Source organism: Bos grunniens, chromosome 25, assembly GCF_055505025.1.
Source record: "Bos grunniens cultivar Pamir isolate PY7600 chromosome 25, Bosgru_T2T1.0, whole genome shotgun sequence".
Taxonomy (NCBI): domain Eukaryota; kingdom Metazoa; phylum Chordata; class Mammalia; order Artiodactyla; family Bovidae; genus Bos; species Bos grunniens.
The window spans coordinates 28,890,160-28,910,659 of NC_141189.1; the positions used below are offsets into that span (position 1 = coordinate 28,890,160).

At 42.6% G+C, this 20,500-nt stretch overlaps 1 protein-coding gene and 1 long non-coding RNA gene across 2 annotated transcripts in view; one reads left to right on the top strand and one right to left on the bottom strand.

Moving 5' to 3' along the window:
• Positions 1-10,675, bottom strand: part of BMERB1 (bMERB domain containing 1) — a 145,191-nt gene extending 134,516 nt beyond the window's left edge. The window contains exon 1 of the mRNA XM_086375650.1: positions 10,393-10,675. Coding sequence (XP_086231776.1) covers positions 10,393-10,498 — 106 coding nt within the window. The 5' untranslated portion in view covers positions 10,499-10,675. The remainder of the gene's footprint in view (positions 1-10,392) is intronic.
• A 61-nt stretch (positions 10,676-10,736) lies between these two features.
• Positions 10,737-14,447, top strand: LOC147345361 (uncharacterized). The gene is made up of 2 exons (XR_015154683.1): positions 10,737-10,851; positions 13,411-14,447. It is a non-coding gene; the product is annotated as an uncharacterized LOC147345361 (long non-coding RNA).
• The last annotated feature ends 6,053 nt before the right edge of the window (positions 14,448-20,500 follow it).

A 20,500-nucleotide genomic window follows, 5' to 3' on the forward strand; every position in this document is an offset into this window, starting at 1 on the left:
GATGTTCTGAAGGACTACGCTAAAAGAGCCTCCACCTGTGCTTATCCCAGCACTCAGGCCCATCCAGGCAGCAGGTGATTCATTCAAGTGAACCAGACAGATCCTGAGGTTTCTTTCCATGGGGAAAGAAACAGGAAAAAAAAAAAAAAGCTGGCATCAATACATGGACTCTGGGCTTTGGGATATTCACCTCCCTGCCTGGGGCTGGCAGTTCACCCGAAACGCCCTTCTCTCTCTTCACCCACTGAAACCCTACTGAGCCTTCAGGTCCAGTGCAGACACTCCTCCTTGCTGTCATACTGGAGCCCCAGGAAGAGCCAAGCTCTTCTTCTGTTCGCTTTCTACTGGTACCTTCATTTAGCATCTGTTTCATACTGTTTATACACATAAATAACATGTGTATTTTTGTGTAGCTGAAGCTCCAATACTTTGGCCATCTGACTCGAAGCACTGACTTCTGGAAAAGACCCTGACGCTGGGAAAGATTGAAGGCAGGAGGAGAAGGGGATGACAGAGGATGAGATGGTTGGATGGACATGAGTTTGAGCAAGCTCCAGGAGCTGGTGATGGACAGGGAGGCCTGGCATGCTGCAGTCCATGAGTCGCAGAGTCGGACACAACTGAGTGACTGAACTGATACACATAAATCGTGGTGTTCTTCACATCTGTGACACCCCCAAATCTGTAAGCTTCTTATGACTGGGAGCTGAATTTCATCTCTGATCTCTGCAATTTTGAGCATGGGGCCACGAATAACAGACACTAGCTAGGAACGTTTAGAGTCAGACAGAGCTAGAATCAGGCTCCAGCTCTGCCACTCACTGGTTTTGTGACCTTTAGTTTTCTTAACTTCCTTAAGCCTCAGTTTCCCCACATATAAAAGGGGAGTTACAATCAACTGACCTAATAGAATCTAATAAGCTCGAGTTCATAGCTAAGGCTCATTAACTACTATTATTATTAATAAGTATTTAATAATTAATCGAGACCAAGAATAGGCCTAATGGATTTTTCCTCCAATGGACACATAAGAAGGAAATGTAAAAATGAAACTTAAGAGAATAAACAGAGCAATGTAAATAACTGACTTTGTTCAGAGTACATATTAGCTAATATCATATTCATAATCTTCATATCCTGCTATTCATGTTTCCTGCAATAAGTTACGGAGAAGGCAATGGCAATCCACTCCAGTACTCTTGCCTGGAAAATCCCATGGGTGGATGAGCCTGGTAGGCTGCAGTCCATGGGGTCGCCAAGAGTCGGACATGACTGAGCGACTTCCCTTTCACTTTTCACTTTCATGCATTGGAGAAGGAAATGGCAACCCACTCCAGTGTTCTTGCCTGGAGAATCCCAAGGACCGGGGAGCCTGATGGGCTGCAGTCCATTGGGTCGTGAAGAGTCGGATACGACTGAGTGACTTCACTTTCACTTTTCACTTTCATGCATTGGAGAAGGAAATGGCAACCCACTCCAGTACTCTTGCCTGGAAAATCCCATGGACGGAGGAGCCTGGTGGGCTGCAGTCCATGGGGTCGCGAAGAGTCGGACACAACTGAGCGACTTCACTTTCACTTTTCACTTTCATGCATTGGAGAAGGCAATGGCAACCCACTCCAGTGTTCTTGCCTGGAGAATCCCAGGGACGGGGGAGCCTGGTGGGCTGCCATCTATGGGGTCGCACAGAGTCGGACATGACTGAGGCGACTTAGCAGCAGCAACAGCAATAAGTTACACAGTCAGTTGCCTCTCCAGGCAGAAAGCAGAGCTGGCACACCTCTGAGAACTTAAGCCAGTGCATGAGTGCCAAGTCACTTCAGTTGTGCCTGACTCTTTGCAACTCCATGGACTACTCTGTCCGTGGAATTTTCCAGGCAAGAATACTGGAGCGGGTTGCCATTTCTTCCTCCAGGGGATCTTTCTGACCCACGGATCGAGCCCTCATCTCTTATGTCTCCTGCATTGGTGGATGGGTTCTTGACCACTAGCTCCACGGGGGAAGAACCTGGTGCTCAGTCTCCCAAAAGGCAGTCCATGCTCCCTGTACCCTGGTCACACCTTCCACACTAAGGAAATTCCCATCACTTATCCAAAATAGGATTGATAAAGAAGGAACCTGGGACTATGGCAAAGGATAATTACATCGATCACCACTTGCCCGCTATGGTCTTATACCCCAGCCAGTACCCTACATGACCTTTTACAAACAAAAACCAGGGACTTCCCTGGTGGTCCAAGGGTTAAGACTTTGCTTTCCAGGGCGTGGGTGCAGGTTTGACCCCTGGTGGCAGGGCTAAAATCCCCCAGGCTTTGCAGCCAAGAAACTAAAATATAAAACAGAAGCAATATTGTAACAACTTCAATAAAGACTTTAAAAAAAATAGTCCACATTAAAAAAAAAAAAATCTTAAGAAAAAAATGAGCCAGTTCATGTTAACCTCAAGCTTAATAATCAGCAGCAGCTTCTCCTGCAATGGGGCATAAAACCTGTAATTTTTTTTTTTAACCACAACCTACAAGCTTCTACCCAATCTGGCTCCTCTCTGATTTATCTCCACTCTCATCCCTGACTCTCTGGGTTCCAGCCACCCCGGCCTTCTGACTCTTCGGCTAATATATCAAGGGCCTTTACATTTGCTTCCTGGATCCCTGACATTTACATGGCAAAATGTCACCTCCTTAGAAAAGCATTTCCTGACCACTGGATGGGAAATATCCCCCCTCTACTAATCCTCTTTTTTTCAGTATTTATTTATTTGGCTGCAGGCGGGATCTTCATTGAGGTGAGTGGGCTCTCTATTTGTGCTTTTGCAGGCTCAGAAGTTGCGAGTGGGCTTAGCTGCCCCACTGCATGTGGGACCCTAGTTCCCCGACCAGGAATTGAACTCACATCCCCTGCATTGCAAGGCAGATTCTTAACCACTAGACCACCAGGGAAGCCCCTCCCCTATTAATTCTCATGTAACACAACATCACCTGGACATTGTTTATTTATGTATTACCTGACATCTTCACCCCCAGTCCATTTCCAGGTTCCCCTTAGAGTAGAAGCTCCAATGCAGGCAGGAACCTTGCCTGTCTTGCTCCATACCATACTCGCAGCCCCCAGAACACTACCTGGAACTTATAAAGCAGAAGCAACAGTTAGAACTGGACAGGGAACAACAGACTGGTTCCAAATAGGAAAAGGAGTACATCGAGGCTGTATACTGTCACCCTGTTTATTTAACTTCTACGCAGAGTACATCATGAGAAACGCTGGACTGGAAGAAACACAAGCTGGAATCAAGATTGCCGGGAGAAATATCAATAACCTCAGATATGCAGATAACACCACCCTTATGGCAGAAAGTGAAGAGGAACTAAAAAGCCTCTTGATGAAAGTGAAAGTGGAGAGTGAAAAAGTTGGCTTAAAGCTCAACATTCAGAAAACGAAGAGCATGGCATCTGGTCCCACCACTTCTTGGGAAATAGATGGGGAAACAGTGGAAACAGTGTCAGACTTTATTTTTTGGGGCTCCAAAATCACTACAGATGGTGACTACAGCCATGAAATTAAAAGATGCTTACTCCTTAAGGAAAGTTATGACCAATCTAGACAGCATATTCAAAAGCAGAGACATTACTTTGCCAACAAAGGTTCGTCTAGTCAAGGCTATGGTTTCTCCTGTGGTCATGTATGGATGTGAGAGTTGGACTGTGAAGAAGGCTGAGCGCCGAAGAATTGATGCTTTTGAACTGTGGTGTTGGAGAAGACTCTTGAGAGTCCCTTGGACTGCAAGGAGATCCAACCAGTCCATTCTGAAGAAGATCAGCCCTGGGATTTCTTTGGAAGGAATGATGCTAAAGCTGAAACTCCAGTACTTTGGCCACCTTATGTGAAGAGTTGACTCATTGGGAAAGACTCTGATGCTGGGAGGGATTGGGGGCAGGAGGAGAAGGGGACGCCAGAGGATGAGATGGCTGGATAGCATCACTGACTCGATGGACGTGAGTCTGAGTGAACTCCAGGAGTTGGTGATGGACAGGGAGGCCTGGCGTGCTGCGATTCATGGGGTCGCAAAGAGTCGGACACGACTGAGCGACTGATCTGATCTGATCTGATCTGATTGAATAAATAAATGAGGATGGGAGAGCAGGTTATGGTTATTTTTCACCTTTTATTTTTATATTTCAGATGAATTTGAATTTTTATAAAGTGCATGTACTACTTCTGTAACAAGAAAACAGAAATAAGGCCAAATCAAAATAAATTTGAAAAACTACCATTAGCATATTTAATCAAACAGATGAAACACGGACTCTTCCCCAAGAATATATTACATAGATTGCCAGCAATTCATAGCATTTGGTCTCCTCGCTGTTTATTAAACCTAAAACGTTGGCCAGTTTAATAATCTGTTTGCCAGTCAGCACACACCCTTGGATTTTTAAATAACTGTCATCTCTCCTGGGTTTATAGAAAGATTATCATTTGAGCGTTCCACTTCAGTCCAATCTCCTCCTCAGAGCACATTTATTTCCACCTCTATGCCTCTGCCAATTCTGTTATCTCTCCTGGCATCTCCTACCCGCTGTGCCACCCTCCCCCTCAATTCCCCTGTTCAAAATCTTGATCGTCCTTTAAGGCACACTCAAATCTTTCAAGAATTGGCCACAACCGTGCTTTTAAAAAGCACTACACTTTGTCAAAAGGCACCTTGTCTCTGTGTCTCCCTCAATTAATTACAGTTGGTTGAAAGCAATATTTTTATGTACCTAACCACACTGACATGTCACTACGCATTTTCCAACTGAGTAAAAAAAAAACTACTCACTTCTAGCGGGAATATGCTGTCAAAGGTGGATAGGAGCAATTTAGACTCTTTCTCAAAGGAGAAAATACTAGGTGATTTCCAAGGGTGTGAAAGCCATTTCCTACATCTTCCAGTGAGGAAGACGGCGGTATCTACACAACCATCACCTGGAATTTACAAAGAAAAGGACGCAAGGAAAAACAGACCAGCAGGCTGGAATCGTCTCCACCAGTGCTGACGGGTGCCAGTCACTGAAATCCCATTATGACAGACGGGCTGCTGATTGTGTGCCAAGCACTGTGTTAAATGCATTACACACAGTATCTCATTTAATCCCCCCAACAGCCTAAAGTGGTCCCTATTATCCCGTTGGATGAAGTCATTCAGCGTATGTGACTATCAGATGACTCTCTAGCTAGACAGAGTAACCAGAGGCTCCTTACCCATCTCCTGTCCTTAAAAAAAAAAATCAACAACCTCATATATGTAGATGATACCATCCTTATGGCAGAAAGCAAAGAGGAACTAGAGTCTCTTAATGAAGGTGAAAGAATGAAAAAGCTGGCTTAAAACTCAACATTCAAAAGGCATCCAGTCCCATCACTTCATGGCAAATGGGAAAAAATGAAAACAGTGACAGACTTTATTTTCTTGGGCTCCAAAACCACTGCAGACTCTGACTGCAGCCATGAAATTAAAAGAAACTTGCTCCTTGGAAGAAAAGCTACGACAAACATAGACATGTAACAGCATATTGAAAAGCAGAGACATCACTTTGCTGACATAGGTCCGTCTAGTCAAAGCTATGGTTTTTCCAGGAGTAATGCACGGATGTGAGAGTTAGACCATAAAGAAGGCTAAGCACCAAAGAATGGATACTTTCGAACTGTGGTGCTGCAGAAGACTCTTGAGAGTCCCTTGGACAGCAAGATCAAACCAGTCAATGGTAAAGGAAATCAATCCTGAATATTCATTGGAGGGACTGATGCTTAAGTTGAAGCTCCAAAACTTTGGCCACCTGATGCGAAGAGCTGACTTATTGGAAAAGACCCTGATGCTGGGAAGGATTGAGGGCATGAGAAGGGGAGACAGAGGATGAGAAGGTTGGATGGCATTACTGACTCAATTGACATGAGTTTAAGCAAACTCCAAGAGATAGTGAAGGACAGGGAAGCCAGAGGTATTGCAGTCCTTGGGGTCGAAAAGAGCTGGACATGACTCAGCAACTGAACAAGTGTATATATATGACTTTGGTGATGGCTCAGTGGTAAAGAATCCACCTGCCAATGCAGGAGACATACCTTCGATCCCTGGGTTGGGAAGATCCCCTGGAGAAGGAAATGGCAATCCACTATAGTATCCCTGCCTGGAAAATTCCACGGACACAGGAGCCTGGTGGACTGCAGTCCACGGGGTTGCAAAGAGTCAGACATGACTAAAGCGACTGAACACGAGTGTATATATGTCAATTCCAATCTCCCAATTCATTCCATCCCCCCCTTCTCCCCTTGTGTCCACATGTCTGTATTCCTGCCCTGCAAATAGGTTCATCTGTACCCTTTTACTAGATTTCATATATATGTGAATATATTTTTCTCTAACTGGTTTTGCTCTGTATGACAGACTCTAGTTCTGTCCACATCACTACAAATGACACAATTTCATTCCTTTTTTATGGCTGAGTAATATTCCATTGTAGATATGTACTATATCTTATCTTATGCAGCACTATTTACAATAGCCAGGACATGGAAGCAACCTAAATGTCTATTGACAGATGAATGTATAAAGAAGATGCAGTACATATGTACAATGGAATATTACTCAGTCCCCTTCTAGCCTCAAAATGTTCACTCTGCCCACTGTTCTCGTTCGAGGAGCCAGTTCAAGGATGTGGCTTTGAGACAGTAGGGTGTTGTTGGCACCATCTGGACACACGACTGAACCCCATTAAGGCTTCTATATAAACTCTTGAGAATCTGGAAGGTGGGTACAATGATCTACTATTTTGCAGCGCCCAAGACAAATTTCATGTATAAGTTCCCTTGTTATTATACCTGCCCCCTACCAATCTGGAATGGCCGCCTGTTTCTTTGGCCTCCACTTGCCCTCTGTGTAAAGGGCCAGTTTCAGATTTCACCCAGGAAGTTCCCAAGGGTTCAAACCAACACATTTCCACTTTATAGATGAGACAGATGACTCACAGAATGGTTCAGCCATTGTCCCTGGGTGACAAAGGGACAAAGTGTCAGAGCTGGTTTGGATCCATGTCACTTGACTCTTGCTTACTGTACTATACATATCTTCTACCGAAAAACTATAGCTTACAGTACCAGTGGGCTTCCTCTAGGGCTCAGTGGTAAAGAACCCACCTGCCAATGCAGGGGATGTGGGGTTGGATCCCTGGGTCAGGAAGATCTCCTGGAGGAGGGCATGGCAACCTACTTCAATATCCTTGCCTGGGAAATCACATGGACAGAGGGGCCTGGAGGGCTACAGTCCATGGGGTCGCAAAGAGTCGGACATGACTTAGCGACTGAACAACCACAACAACCAACAGTAAAGACAACAATTAATACAGCCTTAACTGAAAATGACCAGTCTTGCAATTTTTTCCATCCTTTTTCAAGTTTTTTTAAGTAACACCTACACCAAAGCAGGAGACGTAAGAGACACAGGTTCGATCCCTGGGTCGGGAAGATCCCCTGGAGTAGGGCATGCATGGCAATCCGCCCCAGTACTCTTGCCTAGAGAATCCCATGGACAGAGGATGCTAGAGGGCTAGAGTCCACGGGTTCGCAAAGAGTCGGACAGGACTGAAGCGACTTAGCACGCATGCACTCTGTGTTTAACATAAAGTGTTTAAATATGTGTAAAAGTTAAACAGAGCATATCTTCTTTTTAATGGGCCTCTCTTCGTTCTCCAGCATTTCATGCATAACAACGTTGATTTGGCAATTGTTATGCCACAGAATCAATTTTACTAATTTTCACACTTCGTTAATAAATTAATGGAGGCCTCAGATGTTACAGGATGGATGCACAGATCCCTTAGGAGTTGATACAGCATTAAAAAAAATTTAAAAAGCCACTTTAATAATAAAAAAAAAGGCCACAGATGAGAGTCTAGAGATCAAAACCTGCAAACAATCCCAAATTTAAGTTCAAAAGTGAAAATCTGGATCAGTGCTTTAAGAAGCTTTTGGATTTGACTAAGTTAGAATGGAAAAAAAATGATTTGGGGATCAACACCAAAAGCAGATCAGAAACTGTGGTCCTGCATTTGAATGAGAAAAGAGTCAGAATCTTCAACGGTTTGGAAGAGAGAGGATGAGAAAGTCTTTTGGCCAAGCCTTTAGCAGTCTGCAGTCTAAGACTGAGAAGTACAAAAATTTCAGGAGTGAAAATGCTACCAAGTTTCCATTGTAATTTTCCCGTATGTTTGAAACTTTTCCTAATAAAATGGTGAGAAAGTAAAAAACCATAAGAGAATTATCAGGGACCTGGCCAACACTGTAATTTTAGTTCACAGTGTTGCTTTATACAATTCTTTGCAAAGGATAGAAGCAGGTTCTTACCACAGATGTAGTAATGAAATAATGGAGGCAGCTACTATATTTTGCACTTGCCTTGAACTCTGGATCATCTTACTGAAAGGTCACAATTAAGCTACAAGGTAGATTCTATTAGCATCGCCATTTCAGAGAAGGGAGGCAGAGAGAGGCTTAAAAGATGTGACTAGTCACAAATTCAGTCATATAGCCAGCAAAGGAGCAGAGCCAGGATTCAAACCCAGGGCTTCTTTTCTGCACAGATCCAAATTTTCTTTCAAGGCCACCACAACCAACAGGCTGCCACATACTTCTAAAAGCACCAAATGTGGGACTTCCCTGGTGGTCCAGTGGTTAAGACTCTGAGCTTCCAATGCAGGGGGCATAGGTTTGATCCCTGGTCTGGGAACTAAGAGCCTGCATGCCACTGGCCCAGGCTAGGGTGGGGGTGGAGGGCAAAAAAAAAAAAAAGAAAAATCACCGAATGTGCTCTGAGACTCTCAACAGATTTACAAAGCTTCCAGGAAACCTGATAGCAAAATACCTTCATGTAAAAAGCAGAGAGGGGCTCAGGGGCCTAACAAACCTGAGTTCAAATCTTGACTCTGCCACTTAAATCCCATTACCTAAGCAAGCCCCAGTTTTTCCCTCTGTGCAAGGGGAGTCATAAGTCATAATATTCCTCTTAAGGAGGCTGTTACAGGGATTGAATGAGAGGATGGATTTAAAGTTCTTAGCACAGGCAAGACCTAATACATGGCAATCCATCAACAAAAGGCAGCCATTGTGGGTATTATGTGGAGCTTGCAGGGAGACCAGAGACCCTCAGCTCTGCTGTTATGCTAAAGTACCAAAGCCACAGGGTTTTGAAAGGATGAAACCAGAGGAAGAACCCAGATTTTTAAAAGAAGAAAGAAAAGGAGAGAGGCTGGACACTCTCCCAGTTTCAGGTGGAGAACTATGACATTGGTTGTGATTTCTATTTGAACCCATGAAAACCAAAGTACAGTTGAGCCATTCTAAAAAGATCTTCTAAATCTGTAATTACAGCTATGGAGAAAGCACACACACACACACACACACATAGAGTCTTCTACCAGGTGAAGACAGGAAAAGAGCATATTCACAATATTTTGATCCAACACTGCTCAGCGCCACGGCAGCAAGCCGAGGGTCCTTGAGAAGGGCGAGAGGGCCTTTCCCAGCCCGAAGGATGAAGTACAAGGGCAGGGACACCATGAAGTGCCCCGGATTTGCGGGGAGGGCTAGTGACCCTAGGGCCCCTGCAGGTGCCTCTATACTTTAAGGGCAGGAGTTTCAACTACAGCATCCTATTCATTAAACACAAAAATCCTTAGTTTATTTGTTAATGCTGTTGACCCCAAAATACCGTAGAGAAAAGCAGCAAATATTTACAATCGGTCCGTTTCCGAACTGCCTTCTAGGATTGCACCCAAAGCAGAAAGATTCTGAGTCCAGAGAAAAAGGGGAAGGGCGTGCACAGGGTTAACCCTCCCCTAACCCTTTCCCTCCCACTCGCGACCCTGGAGAAAGCGGGGGAAAGAAACGCTGGGAATTTCAGGTGTGCCCTGAACCTCGCGCCGACGGAGAAGCAAAAGCAGAAACCCAGCGGACACTCCCCCCTCTCCGGGTTCGTGGGCGCTTTCCAGGATGGTCCAAGGCTCCAGCCCGCCTTAGCGCATCCCGGGTGGAGAAAAGACCTTCCTCGCTCGGCTGGTGGCAAAGACCCTACTTTCCAAAACCAGCTGAGAGCTTGGATCCGGTGACTCCCGCGTCCACCCCACGCTCCCGGCTCAGCTGCCTGGAGATTTCCGAGCCTCCCGGAGAAACCCAGTCCGGAGGGTCCCCCTTTTGTTCGCGGGAGAGAGCGTCGCAGCGCTGCGCATTCCCGCTCCAGCGACTGAAGCCCCGCTGCGGGGGCGCTCCCCTCGGTCCGCTCCGTACCAACCCGGCGCTCCTGCGACCACCGGCTCCGGCGCACCGATCCCAAACTGTCCCACCCACCCCGCCCGAGTACTCACTTCTCCCCAGTCCCTCCGCTTTCCACGCCGTCTCCTCCACCGCCCCATAGCGCCTCAGAGGCTTCTCCGCTTCCAGATGGACGGACAAAGATTGCTTCAACTCCATCGCTGATCCCCGCGGGCAGGTCGACCGGTCTCCCTCTACTCCATCCCTGCCGCGGGCTGCAGGGAGGGAGGCGGCTCCAGCCAGCAGCGTTTTAAGGGGCCGGGCGCTCGTGACGCGGTTCCATCTCTTCCGCCGCCAGAGCCGGGGAGCGCCGACTGGTACCCGGGGAGGGTGGAGGGAGGGGCGTGGAAAGGATGAGGGCGCATGAGCAGTGGAGGCTTGGGAGGGGAGCTTGGGGGCTGGGTAGACAGAAAAGGGGGCAGATAATAACTCGAAGAACAACAAAAACAACAACTAAAATAGAACCAACCTAAAGGAAGTAAAAACAAGGCAGCAGCCCCCTACTGGAGCAGGTGGTGATGCTTTGCATGGGGCTGGCGCTGCGAGTGGCTTGTGATATGTCAGCGTGCTGCTAGGCTTTGAGTGGGATTTGTGAGAGCATTTCTGTCTGTGGGCGATGGATCCATCTTTGTGGCGAGTGCGCGGAAGCGTGAGTGTGGACCTGGATCTGTGTGTTCTGTGCCTGTGAGAACCTCTGTAGTTTGCATTTATGTGCGTTTTGAATTTGAATGTTAAATGGGACAGTCTTCTCTCCCAGTGCCTGTGTCCACCCTGTAGGTGTTTGCGTGAACTTGAGAGGCATAAAAATATTTTGGACATCAGTATAACAAAGCTATTTAGAACATGAGTCTTTACTGCCCAGAAACCCAGGGGTTGATATTAGCATGGCAGCATTAAAAGTACAAAGTAAAATCCACAGCTAGATGGATTTTTTAAATAGTAATATTTATTGAATGATGGCTAAGGGCTGAACACTCCCCAGTAACTCTGTGAAACAGATACTGTTTTGTTAGCTTTGTTTTATAGAGGATGAAACTGAGATGCAGAAAGATTAATTTAGTTGCCCAAATTCCCACACTTACCAAGTGGTCTGGTCAGCACTTGAATCTAGACTTAGCCCCTTTATTGTCCTGACCTTCTTAACTGCACAGGTATGTAGCTTTGTATGGGGAAGAGGGAAGACCTATAGGACACAGGTTGATTATCTATTGTTTGTTCTTATTTTTAAGATATAATAGGGGATGATTTTCGGGATCCACATGGCTCATGGAGGAATGAAAAGGCCCAGCCTTTTAAGAAAATGATTTATCAACTGGTAACAAGAGTCATTAAAAATTTATAATCAATGAAAGAACTTCTAAATAGCTCATGAGAGAAAAAGGAAATAACAATAAAAATCATAAAATATTTAGACCTGGATAAGCATGAGAATATCACATATCAAAACTTGTAAGTTTTGATGTAAGTAAATGTATAGCCTTAAATGCATGCATTTAAAAATGTAAGACTAAAAATAAATGGGTTAGGATGAATAGGTAAGCAAAACATGGCCTTTCCATACAGTGGAATACTATTCAGCCTTTAAAAAGGAAAGGAATTCTGTAATAGGCTACAACATGGATGAAACTTGAGGATATAATGCTAAGTGAAATAAGCCAGTCAAAAAAAGAAAAGCACTGTATGATTCCATTTATGTGAGGTGCCTAGAGTAGTCTAAATCATGGGAACAGAAAGGAGAATAGAAGTTGCCAGAGGCTGGGAGGAGGGAAGAATGGGGTGTTTTATTTACTGGGTATAGATTTGCAGTATTACAGATGAAAAGAGTTATAAATTAAATTTAAAAGAATGGGGGTGATGCACAACAATGTGAAAATAGTTAATACCACTGACTTTATATGTTTAAAACTGGTTGAATTGTTTTAAAAAATGGTTAAATGTTAGATGTGCATCGACAGATGAATGGATAAAGAAGTTGTGGTACATATACACAATGGAATATTATTCAGCCATAAAAAGGAATGCATTTGAGTCAGTTCTAATGGTGTGGATGAACCTAAAACCTAATACAGAGTGCAGTGAGTCGGAAAGAGAAAGATAAATATCATATTCTAAAGCATATATATGGAACCCAGAAAAATGGTACTGAAGAATTTATTTACGGGGCAGCAATGGAGAAACAGACATAGGGAATAGACATGGACATGGGGAGAAGGGAGGAGAGGGTGAGGTGTATGGAAAGAGTAATGTGGAAACTTGCATTCAGTTCAGTTCAGTCACTCAGTCGTGTCCAACTCTTTGCGACCCCATGAATCACAGCACGCCAGGCCCCCATGTCCATCACCAACTCCTGGCGTTCACCCAAACTCTTGTCCATCAAGTTGGTGATGCCATCCAGCCATCTCATCCTCTGTCGTCCCCTTCTCCTCTTGCCCCCAATCCCTCCCAGCATCAGAGTCTTTTCCAATGAGTCAACTCTTCACATGAGGTGGCCAAAGTACTGGGGTTTCAGCTTTAGCATCATTCCTTCCAAAGAACACCCAGGACTGATCTCCTTTAGAATGGAAACTTGCATTACCATGTGTAAAATAGATAGCCAACAGGAGTTTGCTATGTGGCTCAGGAAACTCAAACAAGGGCTCTGTATCAACCTAGAGGGGTGGGATGGGGAGGGATGTGTGAGAGAGTTTCAAAAGGGAGGGGATATATGTATATCTATGGCTGATTCATGTTGAGGTTTGACAGAAAACAAAATTCTGTAAAGCAATTATCCTTCAATAAAATAAAATAAATTTTTTAAATGGTTAAATGTTAAACTGTAAAGACTGTAAGAAAAAAGAACAAATAAAACCTAAGTAGAGTAGAAAAAATAATAATGATAAAAACATAAATTAAGGAAGTATTACTTTGGTGCGAAAGTAATTGTAGTTTTGCACTGTTGAATTTCACTGTTTGATATTGGAAAACATTCTTAAATAAATGTGGTTCTATTATACATTATTTTAATGTGCATTTCTAGCTTTATTTTTTTTTTGCTAATGACTAATTACCTGTCTATTTTATATTTATTTTAGACTAGGAAAATGATGTTAGACACAAAGCAAACTGGAGCGATTTTCTTATTCAAGTTCAAAATGGGTCATACATAAAGCAATGGAGACAAGTCGCAACATCAGTAACACATTTGGCCCAGGAATGGCTAAGGTACAGTGCTATGGTGGTTCAAGTTTTGCAAAAGAGACAAGAGCCTTGAAGATGAGGAGTGCAGTGACTGGCCCTCGGAAGTTCCAGTGACCAATTGAGAGGATCATCAAAGCTCATCCTCTTACAACTACAAGAGAAATTGCTGAAGAACGCAACGTGGACCATCCTATGGTCTTTTGGCATTTGGAGCAAATTGGAAAGGTGAAAAAACTCAAGTGGGTGCCTCATGAGCTGACCTCAAATTAAATCATTTTGAAGTGTTGTCTTTTCTTATTCTACATAACAACAATAAACCATTTCTTGATCAGATTGGATGTGCAGCAAAAAGTGAATTTTATACAACAACCAGCAATGACCAGCTCAGTGGTTGGACCAAGAAGAAGCTCCAAAGCACTCCTCAAAGCCAAACACACCAAAAAAAGGTCATGGTCACTGTTTGGTGGTCTGCTGCCCGTCTGATCCACTGCAGCTTTCTGAATCCCAGTGAAACGATTACATGTGAGGAATATGCTCAGCAAATTGATGAGATGCACCCAAAACTGCAACATCTGCAGCTGACATCAGTCCACAGAAAGGGCCCAATTCTTCCCCATGACAATGCCCGACCACACATCGCACTACCAACGCTTCAAAAGTTGAACAAATTGGGCTATAAAGTGTTGCCTCATCCGTCGTATTCACCTGAGCCCTTGCAAACCAACTGCAACTTCTTCAACCATCTCAACAACTTTTAGCAGGGAAAATGTTTCCACAACCAACCAGAGGCAGAAAATGTTTTCCAGGAGTTCTTCGAATCCCAAAGCACAGATTTTTATGCTACAGGAATGGACAAATTTATTTCTCATTGGCAAAAATGTGTTGATTGTAATGATATCCATTTTGATTAATAAAGATGTGTTTGAGCCTAGTTATAATGATTTAAAATTCACCATCCAAAACCACAATTACTTTTGTACCAACCTAGTAGAAAATCAAGAAGTGGTAGAGAGGATGTCTAACTGAAAAGCTGATTCCTTTGGGGGAAAGAACTATTAAAGAAGGTAAACCATCTGAGACTCATCAAACAAAGCACTCATGAGTAATAAGAAGAAAAGAGAGGTATAATATGAATACAGGGAGATTTTGAAAACTTAGTGGAAATGGGTGATTCTCAGGTATTCCCCAGCAGTCCAGTGGTTAGGACTCCCTGGATTCACTGCTGAGGGCCGAGCTTCAACCCCTGCTCAGGGAACTAAGATCCCACATTCCATGGGGCAACTCAGCCCATGTGCCACGACTATTGAAGCTTGGGCACCACAACTAGAGAGTCCGTGCATGGCAACGAAAGATCCACATGAGACAACTAAGACCCAACACAGTCCAATAAATTCTCTCTCAAAAAGTAAACCATCAAAGTGCAGTTAGGAAATACAAACGCAAACCAATAACCACTGATAACCGATAACCTGAATTGTTAATGTAGAAATTAATTTTTCTCCTCAGTCCCACAAAGGCAACAGGGTCAAATCATTTACTGGTGAGTTTTACCAAATAACAGATCATCCTTATTTTATAAAAATTGTTTCAGAGCTCATCTTATGAGGACAGTATGACCTTGATATTAAAGCCAGATTAAATGCTACGCTAAAAAATCCCAAAGTGATCTCACCTAGCTACAAGAATTCTAAGTAAAATACATCATGAACAAATAGGGTTTATTCCCAAAATGGAGTAATGACCTGATAGAAAAGATCTATTGATATGATATATCATATTAACAGATCAAAGGAGAAAGCTGTTTGATCATCTGAATGAATATAGGAAAAGTATCTGAAAAATTAGCAGTCACATGCTTGTTATTGTGCTTAGCAAATGAAGAATAGAAGACCATTTCCTTAAGTTTCTAAAAAATAATTATCATAAATTAATAGCAACCATCACAATTACTGTTGAACCCCTAATAGCATCCTTATTAAGGTCAGGGGCAAAAGAAGGATGCTGATAATCCCCACTTCTGAGAGGTCCTAACTTGGCACAAAATAAGAAAATAAATGAGGTATAAGAACTGAAACAGGAAACAAAGCTGCTTTTTCAGACAGTATAATTATCTATATAAAAATCCAAGCAAATCCACAAATAAGCTATTAAAATGAATAACAGCAGGTTTGGGGGACTCAGGACAAACATGAAAGCATAGTCGTTTTCTGTAATTATTAATCAACCTTAAAATATAATCATAATGCCAAAAAAATCATTGAGAAGAAAATTACTATTTCATGTCACCAGGGACAATTAATTAACTTTTTATCCGGTACCGTTAAGCAAAATAAAAATGAACTGAAAAGAAATGAAGAGATAGGTATGCCATGTTCAAGGTTACAAAAGATTAGGTATCAAAGAGATAACAATTCTCTTCTGTGCCATTCGGTTGAAATCTCAACAGGGAATAGGATTTTAAAATAAACTTTGACTTCTAGATTGGCTACAATGCCCTAGGAACAATATAATAGAAAGCAACTTTTATTTTAATCCTTATCACTTCGTAATTGTGGCCTCATCCTTTTCTGGCCATCTTTGTTAATAAATATCACAATGTAAGAAATAAAACATAAAGTTTGACAAGCTGACCCTAAAATTATGTGAAAAAATGAAGGGCGAAGAATAGGCAAGGCAATGGCAAAGAACATAAGACAGGGAGCACTTAATTCCCAGGTAGTTAAACCTTTTTAAAAAAAAATAATTTACTTGTTTGGCTATGCCCGGTCTCCATTGCTGCACTCAGGCTTGCTCTAGTTGCGGTGAGCAGGGGCTACTCTCTAATAGCACTGTCTGGGCTTCTCTTGTTGCGGAGCACGGGGTAGGTGGTTGTGGTGCACAGGCTGAGTTGCCCCGTGTCATGCGGGATCTTCCCGGACCAGTGACTGAACCCATGTTCCCTGCATTGGCAGGCAGATTCTTAACCACTGAACCATCAGGGAAGTCCCAGTTAAACTTAAATTATTGTCTTAAGGCCTAAGAAGAAAATTGAGAGCCCCCATTTGGACCCACACGTATTTGGAAAGTTGATATATGACAGAGGAGGCATTACAAATCAGTACAAAAAGGATGAACTGTTCAATAAACGGTGCTGAGATATTTGCCTACGCAAACGGAAAACTAAAATAAATATCACACCTTTATGATTCCTATCACATTTCTTCCCTGGTGGCTCAGATTGTAAAGAATCTGCCTGCAATGCAGGAGATCTGGGTAGGATCCCTGGGTGGGGAAGATCCCCTGGAGAAGGAAATGGCAGCCCACTCCAGTATTCTTGCATGGGGAATCCCATGGACAGAGGAGCCTGGCGGAATACTGTCCATGGGGTCACAAAGAGTCAAACACGTCTGAGCGATTAACACTTTCATATTTCCCATCATACATACACACACAGAAATTCCAGGTTGATTAAAGACCTAAATGAGAAAAGCAAAATTTTTTTAAATTTATAATGTAGAATACCTTGATTGTTTTGCAACGGAAGAATATATTAAGACTCCCCCCCCCAAAAAAAAAGACAAACCTTAAAGAAAAATATTAATAATTTGACTATGTTAAAAGTTTTTGAGGTGAAATTCACAAAACATAAAATGAACCATTTTAAAGCAACCAAGTCCAGTTATTATACCTTCACAATGCGGTATAACCACCACCTCTGTCTAGTTATAAAACAGCACATGGCCTTGAAGGAAACCACCATGTCCTTTAAGCAGCTTCCCCACTTTCCCCACTCCCTTCAGTCTCTGAAAGTACCAGTCCTTTCTTTTTGCATGAACTTACTTTTTCTGGGTATTTCACATAGCATCACACGTGTGACCTTTTGTATCTGGCTTCTTTTACTTATCCTGCTACTTTTGAGGTTCATCCAAGTTGTAGTCAGTATCAGTGCTTCACTCCTTTTCATGGCTGAATAATATACCATTGTGTGAATGTATCTTAATTTGTTTATCCATTCATCCATTGATGGATGTTTGGGTTTTTCCACCTTTTGGCTACTGTGAACAGTATCCATATGAACATTTGTATACAAGTATCTGTTTTCAATTCTTTGGGGTATATACTGAAGAGTGGAATTGCTGTGCCATGTGGTAAATTGCATGTTTAACTTGTTAAGTACCCTTCAAACTGTTTGCCATGGTGGTTGAACTCTTTTACATTCCCACCAACAATGTATGAGGGATCCTACATCTCCACATTCTCACTAACACCTTTATATTTTGTTTCTGAGATTATAGCCACAACAGTGGGAAAGGTCAAACTGCTGCTGCTGCTGCTAAGTCGCTTCAGTCGTGTCCGACGCTGTGCGACCCCATAGACGGCAGCCCACCAGGCTCCCCGTCCCTGGGATTCTCCAGGCAAGAACACTGGAATGGGTTGCCATTGCCTTCTCCAATGCATGAAAGTGAAAACTGAAAGGGAAGTCTCTTAGTCGTGTCCAACTCTTCACGACCCCATGGACTGCAGCCCACCAGGCTCCTCCATCCATGGGATTTGCCAGGCAACAGTACTGGAGTGGGGTGCCAGCTCCTTCTCCGAAAGGTCAACCACTTTGACCTAACTACTACCAACAAAATGGATGAATCTTACAGGCTTAACATTAAAAAAAAGAAGTCAGATGCAGAAGAATTCATACTAAATGATTCCATTCCTATAAAGTTCAGAAACAGGTGAAATTTATCTACAGTGATAAATGTCACAATAGTGCTTACTTTTGGGGTGGTACTGAATGGGAAACTAAATGAGGGGGAGCTTATTGAAACGTTAGAAATGTATCATCTGGTTGATGATGTACTGTGATGTGTGTATGAATACATAGACTTGGGGGAGGGTGAGGAAGAGATGACATTTAAGATATATGCCCTTTACTGTGTGAAAATTATAACTTAATACAAAAAACTAAATAAAAGTTTTGGGGAACTTTGTCATGTTATGCTCTTTACTCTTCTGTAGGTTGAAATAGTTCAAAATTTTTTAAAAAACAACAAGAAGAAAAGAAAAGCTAGCCAGACCTATTGGACTCAATAATTCAACCCCTGAGAATCTAACCTAAGAAATATATGATTTTTCCAGTAGTCATGTATGGTTGTGAGAGTTGGACCATAAAGAAAGCTGAGTACTGAAGAATGGATGCTTTTGAACTGTGGTGTTGAAGAAGACTCTTGAGAGTCTCTTGGACTGAAAGGAGATCAAACCAGTCAATCCTAAAGGAAATCAACCCCGAATCCTCATTGGAAGGACTGATGCTGAGGTTGAAGCTCCAATACTTTGGCCACCTGATGCAAAGAGCCAGCTCTTTGGAAAAGACCCTGATGCTGGGAAAGATTGAAGGCAGGAGGAGAAGGAGATGACAGAGAATGAGACGGTTGGATGGCATCACCGACTCAATGGACATGAGTTTGAGCAAGCTCTGGGAGATGATGAAGGACAGGGAAGCCTGGCGTGCTGCAGTCCATGAGGTCACAAAGAGTATGAAACGACTGAGTGACTGAACAACAACAGCAACAAAAAATACTTACCAATAAGATATTTCTTACAATTTATGTAAAATGTGGGAAAACTAGGAGAAGTCTAATATCCTACAAAAGGGCATGGCTAAATAAATTATGGAATGCCTGCAATGGAACATGGTATACCTTAAAAAATGATCTTCACAGAGAGTTTGAAATGTCATGGCAAAAAACCATTATAACACAATGTTAATCAGAGCATCAGAGGAAAAGTAGAATACAAATTGTAGTAGAAAAGATACACTGTTATTCTTGATCCTTGGTTAAGGCTAAGTGTGCACTGTGATCTTGATCATACTAGTATTTCATAAAAATGGTAGAAATAAAATGAAACAAATGCTTTGATCCCAGTTTTTTAATGTGTTCATATACACATGTATCCAATAAAACACTGAAATGACATATGCTAAATTGTTGATACTACCTATGAACATCCAGGTAATAAATAATGTTTTCTTTGAATTCTCCAATATCCCTACAAGATATATGTATTACTTTTATAATCAGGGGGAAAAATCAATATGTTTCTAATTCATGAAAAATAAAAAGACAAGGAATAAATGCATGAAAATGTTAACAGGGGTTGTTTCTAAGAGTTGAGATTTGTGGGAGATGTCTTCCTTCTTAATTTTCTGAATTTTCCAACGACCATACACTCAGTTAGTGTATAGGCAGTTGGAAAATTCAGAAAACTCATACTGTGCATTTTATCATTCAAAAAGGAATAAATTCCATTCCTAAGACTGTGTGAGTAATGCAGTTCTGTAATCTTAGAGGACAAAACCATTTGTGCCACAGCGGTGCCTAGAAGCCTGTCTGTTTGCATTAGTTCAGGGTGATAATGCTTCAAGTTCAATAACTGGCTGAAGTAACCATCTGCATGGAATTAAGTGGCTATTCCAGCCCTGGCTTCTCATCCTGGCTCTGTGCCTTGCTCTGCTGGGAATGCCAAAGACTCAGAGGGATGCTAGATGATTACAAAGAGCCAGGGCAGCAGGGCCAATGCAGCACACTTTTACAACTGTCATTTAGGTTGATTGAAAGAGAAAATAATGCAATATCATCTTGATAATTTGATACTTTATCCAGCATGTTGACAGTTTCAAATGTTCATGACACTGAGCTTATCAGAATAGCATGGTTTTCAAAAATACAGGCTTTGAAATCTGGAGGATCTCAGTTCAAGCCCTGGCTCAGCCACCTGCCAGCTGTGTGATCCTGTGTGACATGTCACAATCTCTCTAAGCTTCATTTTCTTCATCTTTAAAATTCTAATGACATTATCTAACCCATGATATTGTTGTGATGATAGTACAACGTGGTTGTTATTGTTATTATTATTGCATTGTGCTGGCTGATGTTTTGAGCCCTGATATCTTGCTGCTGCTGCTGCTGCTAAGTCGCTTCAATCGTGTCCGACTCTGTGTGACCCCATAGA